A 16,752-nucleotide genomic window follows, 5' to 3' on the forward strand; every position below is an offset into this window, starting at 1 on the left:
AACCAACAGATGTGCCGAAGCAGTTGGATCATTGAAGCTGGAGCTTCCTTGAAAAACAATTTGGTTTACGATGTGTACAAAGCCAATCGTTTTATTTGAAATTCTATAGACTGAAAGCCTCAATCATTCCCAGAAGTTCCGGAATAAATCAATAAGAAATTGGGTGTTTATATTCCCTCATACATATGAATAAAATAACTATACCCTCAAGTGACAGCTTGCAAATTTGATGAAAAAGAGGACAGATAAGTATGATAAAGTAGTTTTAAGTGCAACTGAATTACAGCTGGAACCTATCGATTTAAAATCAAACGAAGTGCTAGGGGAAGCAATCCGGAGGGGGAGTTTGTGATTCTGAAGATAGTCGTTTGAGAATTTATCGCAGTTGAAAAAAAAACTTTGTGTTGTGACAGCTGTGTTGAGAAGTAATGTGATTGTGTGAATAAATCTTGTCAGAGATAAAAACGAAACAGAGCTAAGTAGCAGCCATTTAAAGGCGATTCATGCAAACACGACAAGTAATTTAATTCAACGACTAACGAACAGCCAAAGGCCAGCTGCGTTTATCCTAGTGATGGAGGTCTGAGGGTTTGTTATGTGTTGAAACAAGAAGCCCGGCTTCCCGGAAGGAAAAGTATCTACTTGATACGTAAAAAAAAATCGTTAAGCTGTAGCACCTTTTCGGCGCTTAACTGCAATGCCACCAGAAGGAAGCACGAGGGCTGGGATACTGCCAGGTTGCTCTGTCCACACTGGGGAAGTGGAGAAGCAGAGTTCGAGATCAAATCACTGACTTTCCAGTCGGTAAATTCGCGCCCTAACCACTGAGCCATCTTGATGTGTATGCAAGCATGGAAGTTAACTTCGTCACAGTAGTGTAAACTGCCCCAAATTTTTATCAAAATGGTGGAGGCAAAAAATCCGACTGCTCGAAATAACTTGGTGGTTAAGGCGAGAACTAACTGGGCGGAAGGTGCGTGTTTCGAGCCCATCTCGACTGCTTCTGTCTAAGGCAGTACATCGGCCATCGTTCTCCTTTATAAACGCATGATCATGCAAGACGGCATGCCACCCACAAGTTGGGAGTAATTATTATTATTATTATTATTATTATGAATGGTGATGGTGACTGGAAAACATTGGTTTTCAACTTCAGTCTGACCTAGAAGCGTCTAAGGAAACCTGCTCATGCATGCGCCACATCCCAAACAATTTTTATTTTCTCGACAAAGTCTCAGTGTATGGTGTGTTAAGACGTTTCGTTCCTATAAAGTGGAAAGGATATCTCCCTCAATCACACTGTTCATATTCTGGCGTCGAATCTACTTTCATTAAGGTGACATGTACAGCTCCGGGGATAAAAGTTTCGATGGTACAACAAGCATCGAAATGGGATTTGATGCAACACATCGTTCAGCTGTAGCACCCTTTCGGTGCCTAACTGCCACGGCACCCGAAGGTTGCGCCAGGGCTGGGATAATGTCAGGTTGCCCAAGCCTAGACAGTCGAGAGGCAGAGGTCGTGTTCGAACCACGGACCTTCCGGTCAGTAAATTCGCGCTCTAACCAATTAGGCCATCTCGCTCCATTGAGGCGACATGTTAGTTAGTTAAAAAGCAATGAAGACTCAGAACTACCGAAGAGTGGGAAAGCAATTAAGGCTAGTCCATAGTTCAGGTTCAACAAGTTCTCAGAGGAACAGACCTTCATGAATGCTCTTCCAGAGCCATTGCGCGTGTAGGTCGGGTAATTCTTTTTGGAAAGCAACGCCAACATTTAGTAAGTAGATTTACCATAGGGAAAGCACCTCTAGGCGGGCAAGCAAACTTACGGTGTCAATTCGCCGAAATAGTCCCACATGCTGTGATGTAGAAAACGGTTTAGGAAGACAATTAAATTGATACACAAAGAAACAACAGATTGTCCCAGTACACTTCCATCATTTGTTATCTGAATTTGAAGAGATAGTAAAAAGAAAACAGAACTCGTAGTAGCGCTAGTAGTTGCTGAAAATGTTAGCGGTCGGGCTACTCGAACGAATTGGGATGGCCCAGAATAACCGGACGGGAAAACGTGGGAGGCTAAAGACTGACCTGAATGAATGCGCGTGTATCACGAAAATCCGAATCAACTAGATGCGCAAGAAAAGTTGGTCACAGATAAAATAAAAATTCCGCAACCACGGAACAAGATCGGGAGACAGGTTTGGCAACAGTGGGGCAATGCAGTGGGCGAATGGTTCTACGCATGAACTGGTGCCTTAGGGTCGTTCTCCATTCGTTGATTATCAACTTGGGGTCAAACATCATTCATTATTTGCCTGACTATGGTCGAACCGCTGATCTTTTAACTACTTTAACAAAAAGAAATATTCATCGTGTCTTGACAAAATGTGCTGAACCATACGTAACACAGACAAGAGAGCAGAAGTTCGAGAAGAGCTGTGGTTTACCGTGAATCACCAACAAGTTGATTATCGGTGACCAGAACTGATGTAAAGGTTTCACAAAGGTGAGTCACAGCAGCAAGTAGCGACATCGCATTTGAAGTTGACAAACTATTCAGCTTGATTTGGAAAAAATAAAGACTTGAAAAAAAGCATGGATCTGTAAATCAGATAACACGATGGCTGGAGGACCTCGTGAAGACTGAACAAGACACACCGCTCGCTTCAGAGTTGCGATAGGCGCGGGAGGCGAAGAAACACTATCCGCAATTGATGGTTCGTTATACATTTCTTAAAACATACATGTCCTAGGTTATTCAGCTAGCGCAAGTGATCGGCACTTTGATAGTGAATATTTTTATTCGGTTGGCAAAGTTTCCGATTACCGTAGGAAAACGTAAGAACTTATTCAGCTGCTTCATATACCATGCATAAATCCCAAAACAGACCTGTTCAACCTACAACGAAGATCCTGCTTACCTATAGTGGCAGGAAGTCTGAAATGTAGAAAAGTGAGAAGTATCGGGAACTGGCCTTTTTTTAATGAATAATATGTGTTGGATCTACATGCTGTTCACAGCAATATGATCACAACATTTATATTTTTGAAGAGCTGAAAACCGGTTCCCGGACAACCACTCAGAAAGCACTGTTACAGCGGAAGCTGTTATATGGTTGCTGTACCAAAAGGCTTATGAGAATATTAAAAAACCAGACAGGCAAAAACAAACATTCGAATGGTTAAACTTCTCGATAAGGAACGGACAAATAAAAACTATTTCGTCAGACATGGCGACCAAAGGAATGAAAGAAGTGGGAAACCAAGTCGATCCGACACACAAACATCTGGATAACAGTCACAATTAGATGGAATGATGGAGAAGATAAAGGCGCCAACTGCGTCTAGCGCACTGCGAAAGTTTATGGGGCCAGCATTCCACAGGTTCAAGTGACCATTAGCTAAACCGTCTGAAGAAATCCGAAGAGTCAGTAGGGTGAGATGTGCAGACTAGCGTATTAGATACAAGCTTCCTGCTTCGCAGATGCAGTTAGAATCGTAGACCGACTGGTAGTGACAGGACTGGTCTATTCAAAAGCTTCGCCATTTTGCCTTGCTCCAATATTGCGAGGCAGTTTGTAAACCAACATTAAACTCTCCACCGAAAGACAAACTATTACTACGAACGGGTGGAGAACAATATAAACATAATCGTATAAATCCAAGCAAACAACTGACACAACACGAAAGAACAGGCTGTGCAATCAGCGCATTGGAGCAGTACGTGTGGAACAAAGACAGCTACCTGACTCAACTGATACTAGTTCTCCACAATAGAAAGCACATGAGTGAAATCATGCCAACCCTCACGTTACTACTTTTAGACCAACAACGTGGCCAACGAAAATTAGAAGCAACACGATTGGTTGAATACATCCAGAACTTGAGCATCCTGTGGTGTATGTCTGAGCACAAGGCAGCACCGTAACGCACACCAACGACAGGTTGTACCAGGAAGCGCCCAGCCGCAACACCCCTTCCAGAAAACACTGGTATCAATCGAGAACGGGTGAAGAGCGCTCGACTACAATTAGGATAAATCGCCGGTAAGATAGTTCGACAAAAAAGAGAAACAGTTTGAAAGCAGCCCAAGCTTGAAGGCTCGTTAGCATGGAATGTAATTTACCAACCACATTCCTCTCAAACCCAGGACGACAAAAGACGGAAACCAAACATTAACCCTTCCGTTATAAGATGATATACTGGGAGGAAATGTCGAGCGAATTTCTTACATGTATGCTCACGCAACAAAGACACTGGATTACAGTGCATAAAAGCACACTGCGAATGGTGCACAGCACTAACTGTGCATCAAAAACTTGCTGCCGTCTCCAGACAAAAATAAAAACGACCGGATTCCTTCCCGCTAGAAACCTGTGCACCCAAATACCCGCTTGTCTCTGCCAAGTTATTATGAGAAGGAAAAAAACGAGCCGATTTCGATTATCAAAGACGAGCTACAATGACTATTCAAGCTTTGCAGTAAGAAAAAAACTAATGAGCGACGGGTAGACTGAAAACAAGGCACGTCTCGAACAGCGAGGACCAAAATTCAAATTTGTCATCTGAGTCACGTTTTTTTCCCGAAACGGTTCTGAAACACAAGAAATGTCATGAGACAGATCCCTCGTGTATTGACGCAGACGCGTAGGGATGCTGTTTGGGTATGAATGTCAAAAAGCTTGCCAGCCTTCTTCCCAAGGCAACCATCCATTATGCTAACAAAACAACTCTCTCATCATCACATGATAGCGTGTATCGAGTGTAACAACTTGTGGAATTCTGCTTATCCGCTCTGCTAAATTATTTGATGCGCACAAGTACTCAGGAAAGATACAACTCCCCAGTTTTCGGCAAAGCCGGTTTGCAGTGATTGTTTCTCATCAACGTCAAGTAATGACTGAAACTCTTCACCTCTTCTAACATGCTTGGAGGTCCACCACTTTCACAGTGAGTAATGGTTTCATTTATGACATCTTACAATAAACATTTTATTCCACTAGTGGGCATCTGCCACCGATTTTCCGTCCACCTTAATTCGTTGTTAACTTGTTCACGGAGCTTCGCAGCTGGTTCGCCAAGGTTCCATCACCATGCGAGGCGATGCCGTCGGTGCACCACCTCGTGCAACGTTAGCACGCTGACGGGATCGATTCTCTTAATGTAGCAGTGGATTTGTGAGCTACTTGCATTCATTTTTTATTGTGGTGCGCGCTACCAAGAAGTATCAAGTTGACTAGTATCAGAGCATATAGATGCACGACCACTTACTGGACAGTATATGGTCAACAAGTGATGTTAATAATCACATATGTTCACCGCTACCTCCACAAGAACGAGCACTGCCCTCTCCACCACCCCAACTCCAACGCAACGCTAGCCTTATGAACGAACCTCATCGGTGACGAAAAGTTTGCCCATAAACTACCCGATTCGGCAACAAAAGCGCCTATCAAACCAGTTTCTGTGCATTGTTGGAAACGCAGAAACTGTAGTAAACCAAAGGTGCTCATGATCCAGGCGGTTGAGAGTGATAAAGTGCAGAGGACACTAGTTAGGCGGGGAAGACAATAATAAAACAATGCAGTTTTCTTGCAATTGGCTGCTGATCCCGGTCTTCAATACGTTCATACACAAAGCGCATTGAGAAGTGCTCATGGGATAAAGGAGGTCTAGATAGAAAAGTCTAGGATAACTGCATAACACAATGAGTTCATGGGGGAACGTCGAAGTATACGACTACTTTGTCAAAGGTCTGAATCCTATTCAGAATTCGTGAGACATTAATGAGAGTGAATATAGAAACGAGAATAAAGGAGCTCTGAAGAAATATTCAACATGAGTCGGCTTTACCTTATGGATACTATGAAAGAGTTGGGACGGAAGACTTACGAAATCAGCCTACGGACAACGCCACAAAAAGGGCGGTAACGCACAACTTACGTTTTATTTTCTCATGCCGTCTGCTCGTTCGAGTCATCGATTGCAGCTGATCGGCACTGGATGAACGACACCGGTCATTCACATCCGAAGTGAAGCGTGAGTTTGGCACGTTTGGATTCATCTTCCGCGAGCAGTCAGGTCTTCGGACATAATAGCGATCATCCGGGGAGGAAATTGTAATCCTAGACTCGGTTATGGGTGGAGCAGGCGCTGAAAGTGGTGTGTCGTAATGTGGCATGTTGTCATTGGGGCAGTACCGTAATGTGGGGTGCGAAACATAGGTCGGTGCAGCCCACGGCTCGGTCTGACGCAAGAAGCTTTTTGCGTTGCTTGTTGCTGGAGTCGCGTTGGACTTTATGAGTCGAACTCGATTATTTTGACGTGATCGAGCTTTTGGACTGGCCGATTCATAAATAGTCTGTTGATCGTCCACGGTTTTCACCCGTGCACTACCTACAGGGCTCGTGGCATATGGGCCACATGTGGGGGAGGTGGAAGTGCGGTGGGCTGGCCAGGAATGAGGAGAGTCTTCTACTTTCAGTGACAACGGTTCCAGTTCGGCTATGGGTGCTTTTGTCGGACAGTCTTGGTCAGCCTCGTCACTGGACAGCGATGCGGCCTCAGGGACATTCTCGAGCCACTTTACCACTTCAAGTTTATCAGCCGTCAGTAGACTATAACCGCGACCTGAATCGAACAAAGACGTATGTTGTAAGGCTTTAAATGGAACGATACACGGACAGTACAACTAGATAGTTCATTTTATTCCCAATTTTATTTACAAACAGCCACCCAAAAATGTACAAACCGGCAGCTTCTTTTCTGAGTAAACTGATTCGCTATAAACCGCATGCCAGGGTCCATCTACTTATCAACAGTGTCGAGGGTAGACAGTTGAGAGTCAAACGATGAAGTGAAGCTTGTAACTGTGGCAGTAGGAATCCATTGACTACGTTGGGTCACTTGCCTGAATCGCTCCACCTTTAGGCTAATCAGTCACCGGTGGCTCTCAGCAAATCAAGCGTTAGAAGCCAGTTATCATGACAGTGTGTTGCACTGTGCAAGCTAGTGAACTGAACCAACATCCAGAACCTACAATGCCCCAATTGTTGATGGAAAAACACCCAACAGGAAGGTTTATCTTTGGTTCGTAAGTGCGCTTCATCCGAGTCTCACACCAAGTCAATCGTTTTGCCGACTCTCACATCTAACCGAAATCATGGGGCGGTTTAGTCCTGGAAGTATAGAAAGGTACCGCATTGTTCTCAACTATCCTGAGAATGGTCTATTTTTATCCAGTCAAGTTACGAGGCAGTTGTCCTGGAAATTCTACACAGAAATGTTCCATTTTGTAAATAAATTTCTGACGCATGAAGGTTCCTTCCGTTTTCAGATAGATGGTCGGATGGCGCCGGAATGGAAAAATCATCATCGTCATCAACATCCAGAGACAAAAGCGAACGGTGTTTGGACCACAAATATGACCCAAATTGAGGCCTGTGTTTCTGGCATCTGGTTCACCGTGAGTTGTCGGCATTTCCGTTAGTCCAAAACGGGTGTGGAAGTTGGAGAATTGGAAAAGCACGAAATTCGTTGCAATTCAAAATAACGGAGTTGAGATTACAAACACTTTTGAAGGTTGGTGGTGAAGTGAGGAAATCCGGTAACGTCCAATAGGGATTTCATCCCGTCAATGAAGCCAATCTTTGCTAAAAGGTTGGGAAGTACTGTACGGTTGTTTAATCTTTGTTCAGAATCATCGATAGCACGCAATCCACGCAACCCAGAGATTATCGAAACTGTGAACTTCCGGCAAATGGTTAACACTTAACCGTTTAGCCACGAGGGCTGACTAGTAGTGTGGTCGGCTCTCAGTTAGACAAGACAGAGGTGTTCTGATCATACTATGAGAAACAACAGCATATGATAAGTCAATCAACCAATTAATCTATCCATCCATCTATCTATCAGCAATAAACCATATGCCGTAGCCACATGGTTTACTCGATGTCTGTGAGGGAACTTCCCAGGAGCATTTCGACTCCCAGGATTTCGGAGGCAGAGAGGAATTTGAAGCAGCACATCAATAACATCTGAAAAGGAAAGGTGAAAGAGAGCAGCCTTGTCTTACACCAATGGACGTGGTGAACACAGACGAGAGTTCGCCGTATACCCGTACACGTCCACAGGAGTTCCCACACAATGTCCTCATTAGGAATATAAATTTCAAATGGACATGGTCAGACACCCCCGAAATTTCTCACAAGCGAGTGTCAAAAGCAGATTTCAGATCGAGAAAAACAACCAACGTAGAAAGTTTGAAGGAGATGCATTATTCAAGAATTTGTCCCAAGATAAGACATAGTCGATGTATCCTCGACTAGAGCAAAACCCAGATTGATTCTCACGGATCTGTCTCTCCCGATAATCGATGGAATTTCGCAAAATAATGTCAAAGAGCACCTTATATGCGAAACAGACAGTACATATTAAAACTCAGACAAACAAAACATAGTTTTAAAAAAGTACCTTAGTTTAAATTATGTTGAAGACAAATGGAGCACGTTCAAAACGCATTCCGACAGTCCCTTTATCCATCAGCGAAACATAAGTGGTTGTCTTGAGCTTGAAAAGCACTCGATGTTTTCTACCAAAAAGTGCGTGATGAGGCTGGGAACGCCTGATTTCTTTAACAGTTTGTGGTTTGTTGTGAACAGACAACCACTCCTGTTTCCACAAGGATGAATGTGGGTGTGGAAGTTACGTTTAGTCAGATATGTTTCACTAGTGAGCCCAAAGTATGTATGGAAGAAATCTTCGTTGAACTGTTGATCTCCAAATTATGCCTACTTAAATTCCTTGTTCAGGCTTGAAAATTACCACGGCAGTGTTGTACGAAGAATCTCCCCAAGCGTATTTGTGACCTCTGCCGGCCAAATCATCCTACAAAGTGGCTGAGTTTCACAGTTGCTGACAGTCTACTCGCTTCGACAGCGTACGACGCCGTCAATAATCTACACGCCACACTTATTATCAACATGACCGTTACATTTTCAAATTAATGCCTTCCACATAATTCATTTCATGCTATGACACACACAGGACATTCAAGGTGTTAACGTTCTTGATAAGGAGACGTAAGAAACGCCGCAAACAAGCAACTGAGGAACCATACGTAAGGATAAGCCTGTCGGTGCACAGGCTCACCAAACAGGAGCTTCAACACAGCATGAACACAACATACATTCATGAGGTTGGCGGAAAATAGTGCAACTTCAGTCAACATTACAAAAAATTCGTTTCATGAGCGGCGACAAGCATCTGCGGCCGAATCACCTGAGAAAATGTATGCGACGGGAGAAAGTCAAGTTAGGCAAGTTAGTTGTGCGGTTATGTACTCCACTGTAGCTGTCTGCCATGCGACAGCTTCATTCTTGGCCAGAGAATAATTACCTAGAAAAAAGTAGCCACCGTCTCAAACCTGAACGCTTAGGAAAGTCGTCCTGAAGAAGTATTTTGGTCAAGCTTATACGCGTCAGCGCTCTGATCAGTCTATGTAACCATATGAACATATTCTATCCGGTGCGCTTAATCGGTCACGTGTAGCTGAACAACACGTAATCATACATGCAAAGATCATGCATACGCACAGTCAAGGCAAGGCGAAAAGTCTATCAGATGTGGGAGACGGATCGTATCGTGAAGGTAACTTTGGAAGTCAAGAATGGAAAACAGCGTGAACAAAACCAGTGGTCGGTTGGGTTTCGCTAGAGAGAGAGAGAGAGAGAGAGTACAGTGTGGCATGGAGTGACAGTCCATTCAGTAACACAGAACGTAAAGGTTAAACTGGTGATAACTGCTACTAGACCTATCAGAGTCATTGTTTAGCACTCGCTCCTTTTACAGGTATCTTTCACCGACCAACCACATTGCGGCTTCGACATTTGGAATTCCGATCGCTATTCCGCCCCGAAAATGGCTTTCGTACGAAGCCACACGGTATCTCAGTGTCAGTGGCGCATGCCTCACAAAGGTTGCCGTAGATTTTAGGCGGTGATAGATGAAAGCCACATGCACACGGGGTAACAGAATTCGCACTCAATGTCTATTGTGGTCGTATTCTTGAAGCAGCGGTACGTGTGCAGAGGAGGATGGGATTTACGCAACTCCAATCGCTAATCGTTTAGTTGTAGTTTCGGTGCCTAAGCCACACGGTATCTCAGTGTCAGTGGCCCATGCCTCACAAAGGTTGCCGTAGATTTTAGGCGGTGATAGATGAAAGCCACATGCACACGGGGTAACAGAATTCGCACTCAATGTCTATTGTGGTCGTATTCTTGAAGCAGCGGTACGTGTGCAGAGGAGGATGGGATTTACGCAACTCCAATCGCTAATCGTTTAGTTGTAGTAACCTATCGGTGCCTAACTGCCATACCACCAGAAGGAAGCACGAGGGCTGGGACACTGCCAAGTTGCCTAGGATTAGGGGAAGTTGAGAGTCAGAGGTCAGGTTCGAATCACAGACCTTCAGGTCAGTAGATTCACGCTCTAAACACGGAGATCTCTCGCCCCAATAGCTAATATCTGGGTGCAGATGGAAATGCGGGTTGGGACAACCGCCGTCCACAGTCAACACCACCAGTTTAAACGCACGAAGGCAGAGCATTCGGATGACAACTGCGCAGCAGAAGTACGATGCATAACTACCTTGAATTCCAGGAACATCAACAGTCTCATCAACGGCATAGAGTGATCACAGAACAAAGTCCTATCATACAGACAGATAGCTTCCGTAGATTCGCTACGAGAATATCTTCTTCACTGGCCTTCGCACTGAAAAACGACTCGGCGCTCGCGAAAGGTCCGTTGATTATCCAATGACAAATTGGAATTATAGTCCAGTGAATTTCCGGAAAGGGTTTTTATAATTATTTCGACAAAACTTTATCACACACTGCCCTTTCTAGTCATTCAACAAGACTGACATGGAGACTCGTTTATCCGGAGAGGCAAAATATGACTGGATTAGATCATCCCACCACCCGCATTATTCTTCAAGATCTATACCTGAAAATCCTTTCAGATACAGAAGTGGCCCCTCTGGATGGGTGTATCGGACAAGTGTTTTTGTGAATATTGACCTCCCCTAATGTGCAAACAATCAAAGATTCCAGTATCTCTGTCAAAATCTGGGATAAGTGTGGTGACAGTCTAAATAATCCGACCAAAGGGTAGACGTCCTATTTATTGACGAACGGTTGACTGGAGGTACATTTCGCAAGCTAAACAAGCAATTGAACCTCCTTAATTTACTGATGAGTAATCACCAACAGGTGAAATTGGAAGGTTTACTTAACATATCTCGGATACCAGTAGAAAATGCTTCCTTGAATCGGAAGGAATAGGACGCATTGATTGATTACCAGCTCAGGAAAAGAGGTCATGATCCGAGAATACACAGGTCTAAGTTATTGACCGTTCTTTATCGTTTGTTTTTGGGCTAACTATCACAACTTACTCAAATAGTTGTGGCGCATTTATATAGTGTCAAATTACTGATTGGAACGCGAGGGGTTCGAATATTCAAACAAACTTGCAACGACTACCAACTTACACGAAATACCTCTGGCTTTCCAACACTGTAACTTCGTATAAAGAATAAAAATTTAATTTGAAACAAAGTAAGAGTTTAAACCTTGGACCAGAGTACACCAGTTCCACCCGCTTTGACAGAGTGGTTGATTCGAATTTTATTGCAGCTTTTCTCCAGTAGCTATGGATCATGCAAAAAAGACTGCAGAGGAAGAGTGGCGCGACACCTGTCGTTTTCAGATTGAAATTCAGTTTGTTGGTTGGTGTTTCTCTGTACTGAGTCGAACAGCCCACACATCGAAATAATACCCGATGAGCAGAAAAACAACCAATGTGTGTCACCGATTTCTCGGTGAACAAACCTATTGGTCCCAAATCAACTAAAAACAGCCTATTGAAAGAATGAAAGAAATCACGGCTATCTCCGAATTTCACCACCGAGATCCGGAAAATATCAAATACTGCAAAATTCCAAAATGTTTCGTTCTTGGAGAGTCTGACCCGATTCATCACCACCCTGGCCTCGTAACGGCCTATGAAGCTTGCTGATGCTTGTTGTATTGGACTCCAGGTAGCCAGCTTACTCTTAAGAACCAAAATATTGAACACACTGAACCTTGGATCCGAGGACTCAGTTAACTGGAAACAGTTAACAGAAAATATGAATCGACAAATCAGGCAAACCGCCTGTTTCTCATTAAAAGGCACTAACAAAAACCATATCTCAGTCTACATCCAAGAATTCTTAAGAGGAAGCCCATCGGGTATTTGGGTGCAAAATAGGTAGACGGTCTATATACTTATAAGAACGTACGTTATATCAAGTTTGAAGTTCCACTTTGAAAAACATCACCATCTACGTCGTTTCATCAGAATTCGCACTTCCCATTCTTTTCAGCTCACTATTCCCTTGGCGCCATACGCCCGAGGACATCTTCTCTGGGTACATAACCAGCAGGGATCGTGCGCCCCGACAGCGATTTTCCTGAAGAGTGCACAACAGCATTCGATTCCTCAGAAAAGACACCACTATCTTTGCTACGGCCTTTTAGGACATTACTGTAATATCTATGTTTGAAAATAGTTCATTTGTAACACCCTTTAGGTGCATAGCTGCCAGGCCATCCGAAATAAATACGAGGGCTGAGATACTGACAGGCTGCCTGGATAGAAGCAGTGGAGATGCAACGGTTGGGTTCGAAACACAGACCATCCGGCCAGCAAGTTTACGCCCTAACCACTAAGCTATCTCGACCTCGTTACACTACTGTGCAAAATGTATACTTCCTATTGCAATATGAATTCGGAAAATGGATAGCAGCCTATATCAGGCTGACAGTCATTAGGAAAACGTCCATTGTGTTTTGATATCCGAAATAGGGCATGTTGAAATGCTTCACTACTAAGCACTGGTTAAAAACCCTATAGGTAGATTATTTTATTCCGTAATTATGGGTGGCATATACATGGTTAACTATGAACTTTGTTTATGGATTTTAGTTCATTGATGACCACATGATGCCAAGTATCACAAAGTAACTAACCGTCATTGATGCTGGTTTTCGCACTGCAACTGTAAAAACTGCTGGTCTATTTGGTAGACCGATACAGCTTGCGGCGCCAGCTAAATTCATACAGAAGACTATTTTAACACAGCGAAAGTGAGTTAACATAGGATAGGCTTAGACCATTCCGGCCTGTTTGCACATACCAGAAGCCACAACCAACAGATCTATTATACGGAGATGAATATGTAAGGTGTCGTGCACGGGTGCGCAATGATAGCCACTGGGATGTTGTATCTTCAAAAACTTGGATCAGAATTTAGACACTATGCTGGACGATCAGAGATATGAACGACACCAAGTAGATCTATAGCGTCACTCGCCGGTAACCGATTTCCAACTGTTTTAGCGTTCACTTGAAGCCCCCTACAGCCAACTTTGAGAAATACTGGTTCACATTACAGAACATATGATACATGCTCTTAAATTGGGAGCCCGGCTTTCCTCAGAAGAGTGTGAATAAGTGTGTTGTTGCTTATCACGTCTAGTTCTCCATCAGTACACGAACATGCTCGGATTGTCTAACACGACTTGTCCTAACTAATTAGGTCGGAAACATTACGAAATTGGAAAAATCCTTCAATCTATGATTTCCTTCTTAATTTGGAACGGTCAACAATTATCCAAGTCTGCTGCACCATTATGCATTTCTAAACCCTCGCTCCCCATTGATTCGATCATTCCTCATAGATAACATGAGAAACAATCCAACATCAGCATGCACATCAGAAAAAAGGGAATCGATGAATACAGTAATTACGCGCACAAAAAGCACTGAAAGCCCACTCTAGGTGATGTATGCCCGGTGTTGAACACCTTGCTGACAGCAGTTACAATATGCATGTGCTGAGCCATTATCCTCACTTGGCCTGAGGAGACCAACGGTGATGGGGTGATATCAGCTGGGTCGGTCAGTCCTGAGTGCAACTTAACCGACGCAAAGCAGTAGATACTAGGGAGAATACCGATGATCCAGTCAATCACCGGTAATTACTGTGTGAAATTTTTCAGTTCACGAAGTTTTCACCCTGTCTGTTTTCTCAAACGATATGCTAAATCGATTACACGAGCGACTTGCTGATAAGCGGCGTGATGAGAACAACTGCTAGTGTTAACCATACGAAAAAGTCTATTTCAGCTGAGCGTCCTGCGCTTGTTGAATACTCGTTTAAGCATGCCAAACCGTTTTTGATTCGGTTGCTGGATTGTAATAAATAGCAGGCAGTCAGGGCTGAAAGATGAGCAGCAGCTATCGCAAGGCACGGAAACGGCACACTGCATCTCTAAATCGCACAGCTGTAGCACCCTTTCGGTATCTAACTGACATTCCACTGGAGGAAAACACGATGGCTGAGATATTGCCAGGTTGCCTAAACAGGAGCAGTCGAGATGCCGGGGCCAGGTTCGAACCACAAACCCCCCAGTTATTAAGTTCGCGCCTTAGCCACTGAGCTACCCCAAGCTCGCTGCATTTCTAAGTATATAGTGGGCTGTAAACAGTCGCTATTGCGCACTGAAAAAGCGCCCCTCTGGAATGAAAAGTCGGCAAAAGCAGCTGGGTCTATAAAAAATGGTCAAAGAATGATAATAACAATCACAGTGATAGTAGGAGTAATATTATTAGTAAAGTAATATTATTATTATTTATTATTATTATTTATTATTAATAAGTAATAACAATGACAATATTAATATTAATAAAAGAATAATACCCGTTTGGTGCACGGATGACGTGCACCTTCGGAGAGGCAAAATAACTGAAATACTATCAGGCCCAGACAGGAACCATTGGGAGATACGGGGTTGGTTCGAATCAAGGGCCTTCTCGAAGCAAAGTATCTGAGTAGCTCAGTCCAGCATGGTAGACGGCAATTATTAACCAGTGTACATTTTAAGCTTGACTTGAGGCTTACGTGCTAGAATGAAAATCCGTATAAATTCTCTGAAAATTGGGTATCTAGACTGCATTTTAAGTGGATTCTCTTTGAAAATTCCGCAACCTACATTCTGCACTAAGCTTGTTGTCTACGGTTTTTTTCGTCAGGTTTCATGATCCGTGAAATTCCGCCTTTCGAGGAAGACCACAGGTCCGTGGTGGAGGAAAAAACTGCAGAAACAAATCGTTTACAAACGCCGATCGAGACACTTTTGAATACAAGTTCCGCCCACGAAACCTACGAAACTAGCGATAAGAAAGGTTCACAACCACAACAGCCACACCTAACAACCATCAATTGTCAAAATCAACCGACAGATGTGACTGCTCAAAAACGGATTGTTCCAAAAAAAACTCCTGAACCGCAGTATCATCACAAATAAGAATGGCTGAATCGGTATGGTGGGAGCAAAAAGCAATAGATCAGTTTCACATTTGCGAAAAGCTATGAAGTAAGGCACATAGTGGAGCCGGAGTTAACTGATGGAAGTGGAAGTTTACGAAACTGCGATAAACTTATCCAGCTCTCAAACTAATGATACGGATCTTTCACATGACGTCAATAACACGAAATGTAGAAAGACGGGACAACTGTCAGGTGCGCAGGAGCGAATGCCCAAACGATAGCTTAAAAGTTGTCAAACTTTTGAGCACATCGGAAAACATTTTATCCTTATACGCGCCTATTATGGGTAGTTGGGAATAAGGTGGTCAAGCAATCGGCTGCCTGAAGGCAATTCAGGCTGTGGAGAACACCATCGTGGATCGAGGTATACTAATTCCTACAATAAATGAATGCTGACCAGAATCGGGATCATTCTGCAGTTTGTGACCGCATTTCACATATATGGATGAGAAAGTTTAATTGTATCAGAAACTACTTTAGTCTGGTATCAAATCAAAATAAACCAACTCCCCATACTTTGCGAACCTTACACAAAACAAGCTCAGCATACGGAGACGGACGGAATTAGGCAAGCAGTACACCTAGAAACTGACAGCATCGTTGCCAGTGGGATCGACTACGTGCAATGCCTTGTAGGGTTCAAAGGGAATCACAGAGATTGCGACCAGGAAAGCGCGAAAATCTCACAGCACATAGTTTCGCTGCAGCCATTTATATTTCGCACGCCCTCCTCTCCGGAGTTTCTGCCACGGTAGGTTGGGAGACTGTGACTGGCTAGATACCCCAACAACATCAACCTGATAGATTTTATTCGCTACTTTAGCTATTCTATTTCATTCTTAAGTGATTCTTGAAGCACCATCTCGTTGCGTTCATGCTGCGGGCAGCTAATTAACGTCACACGTCGAATTGCATGACGATCAAATGTTTGGAGACGTTCGGAATGCTCAAACGGGAGCGCTCCAGTGTCAAGCAGCACAATAAAAAAATGTTCTTATGGTTGTTTTGTGTGTACGGCCCTTCAGCTTCGGTAAAACTTGGTGCTAAAAAATAAGCAAGTTGGCGGCCGTTTTTCACCTACCGAGCATGCATTCATTCATTCATCTAATAACCGCAGTCTATGCAGACGTCAAGGTACGTAAACCGCTTAAAAACTCGAAGCCTTTTATCTCGAAGCACAAAACAGACACAAGGGATTAGTGAGTTAAAATTTGTGAGGTAACACTTTGTACCTAGAAGACACCAAGCTCATGTCGCGAAAAGGAACCACTTTTGACATTCTACTCGGGGTAGATGTTGCTGCCCA

At 43.6% G+C, this 16,752-nt stretch overlaps 2 protein-coding genes across 2 annotated transcripts in view; one reads left to right on the top strand and one right to left on the bottom strand.

Annotated features, from left to right (window-relative positions):
* The window catches only part of T265_11735 (hypothetical protein), a gene marked incomplete at both ends in the record, with an annotated part of 42,788 nt that overhangs the window by 4,509 nt on the left and 21,527 nt on the right, over positions 1-16,752 (bottom strand). The window contains one exon of the mRNA XM_009178473.1: positions 5,948-6,634. Within this exon, the coding sequence (XP_009176737.1) occupies positions 5,948-6,634 (687 nt within the window). The remainder of the gene's footprint in view (positions 1-5,947; positions 6,635-16,752) is intronic.
* On the top strand, positions 9,586-15,423 carry T265_11736 (hypothetical protein; the record flags this gene model as incomplete). Its single annotated transcript, XM_009178474.1, has 2 exons — positions 9,586-9,652; positions 15,149-15,423. 2 exons carry the CDS (start codon positions 9,586-9,588, stop codon positions 15,421-15,423), a joined length of 342 nt encoding a protein of 113 aa, XP_009176738.1.

This window comes from Opisthorchis viverrini (assembly GCF_000715545.1).
Source record: "Opisthorchis viverrini unplaced genomic scaffold opera_v5_567, whole genome shotgun sequence".
NCBI classification, from domain to species: Eukaryota; Metazoa; Platyhelminthes; class Trematoda; order Opisthorchiida; family Opisthorchiidae; genus Opisthorchis; species Opisthorchis viverrini.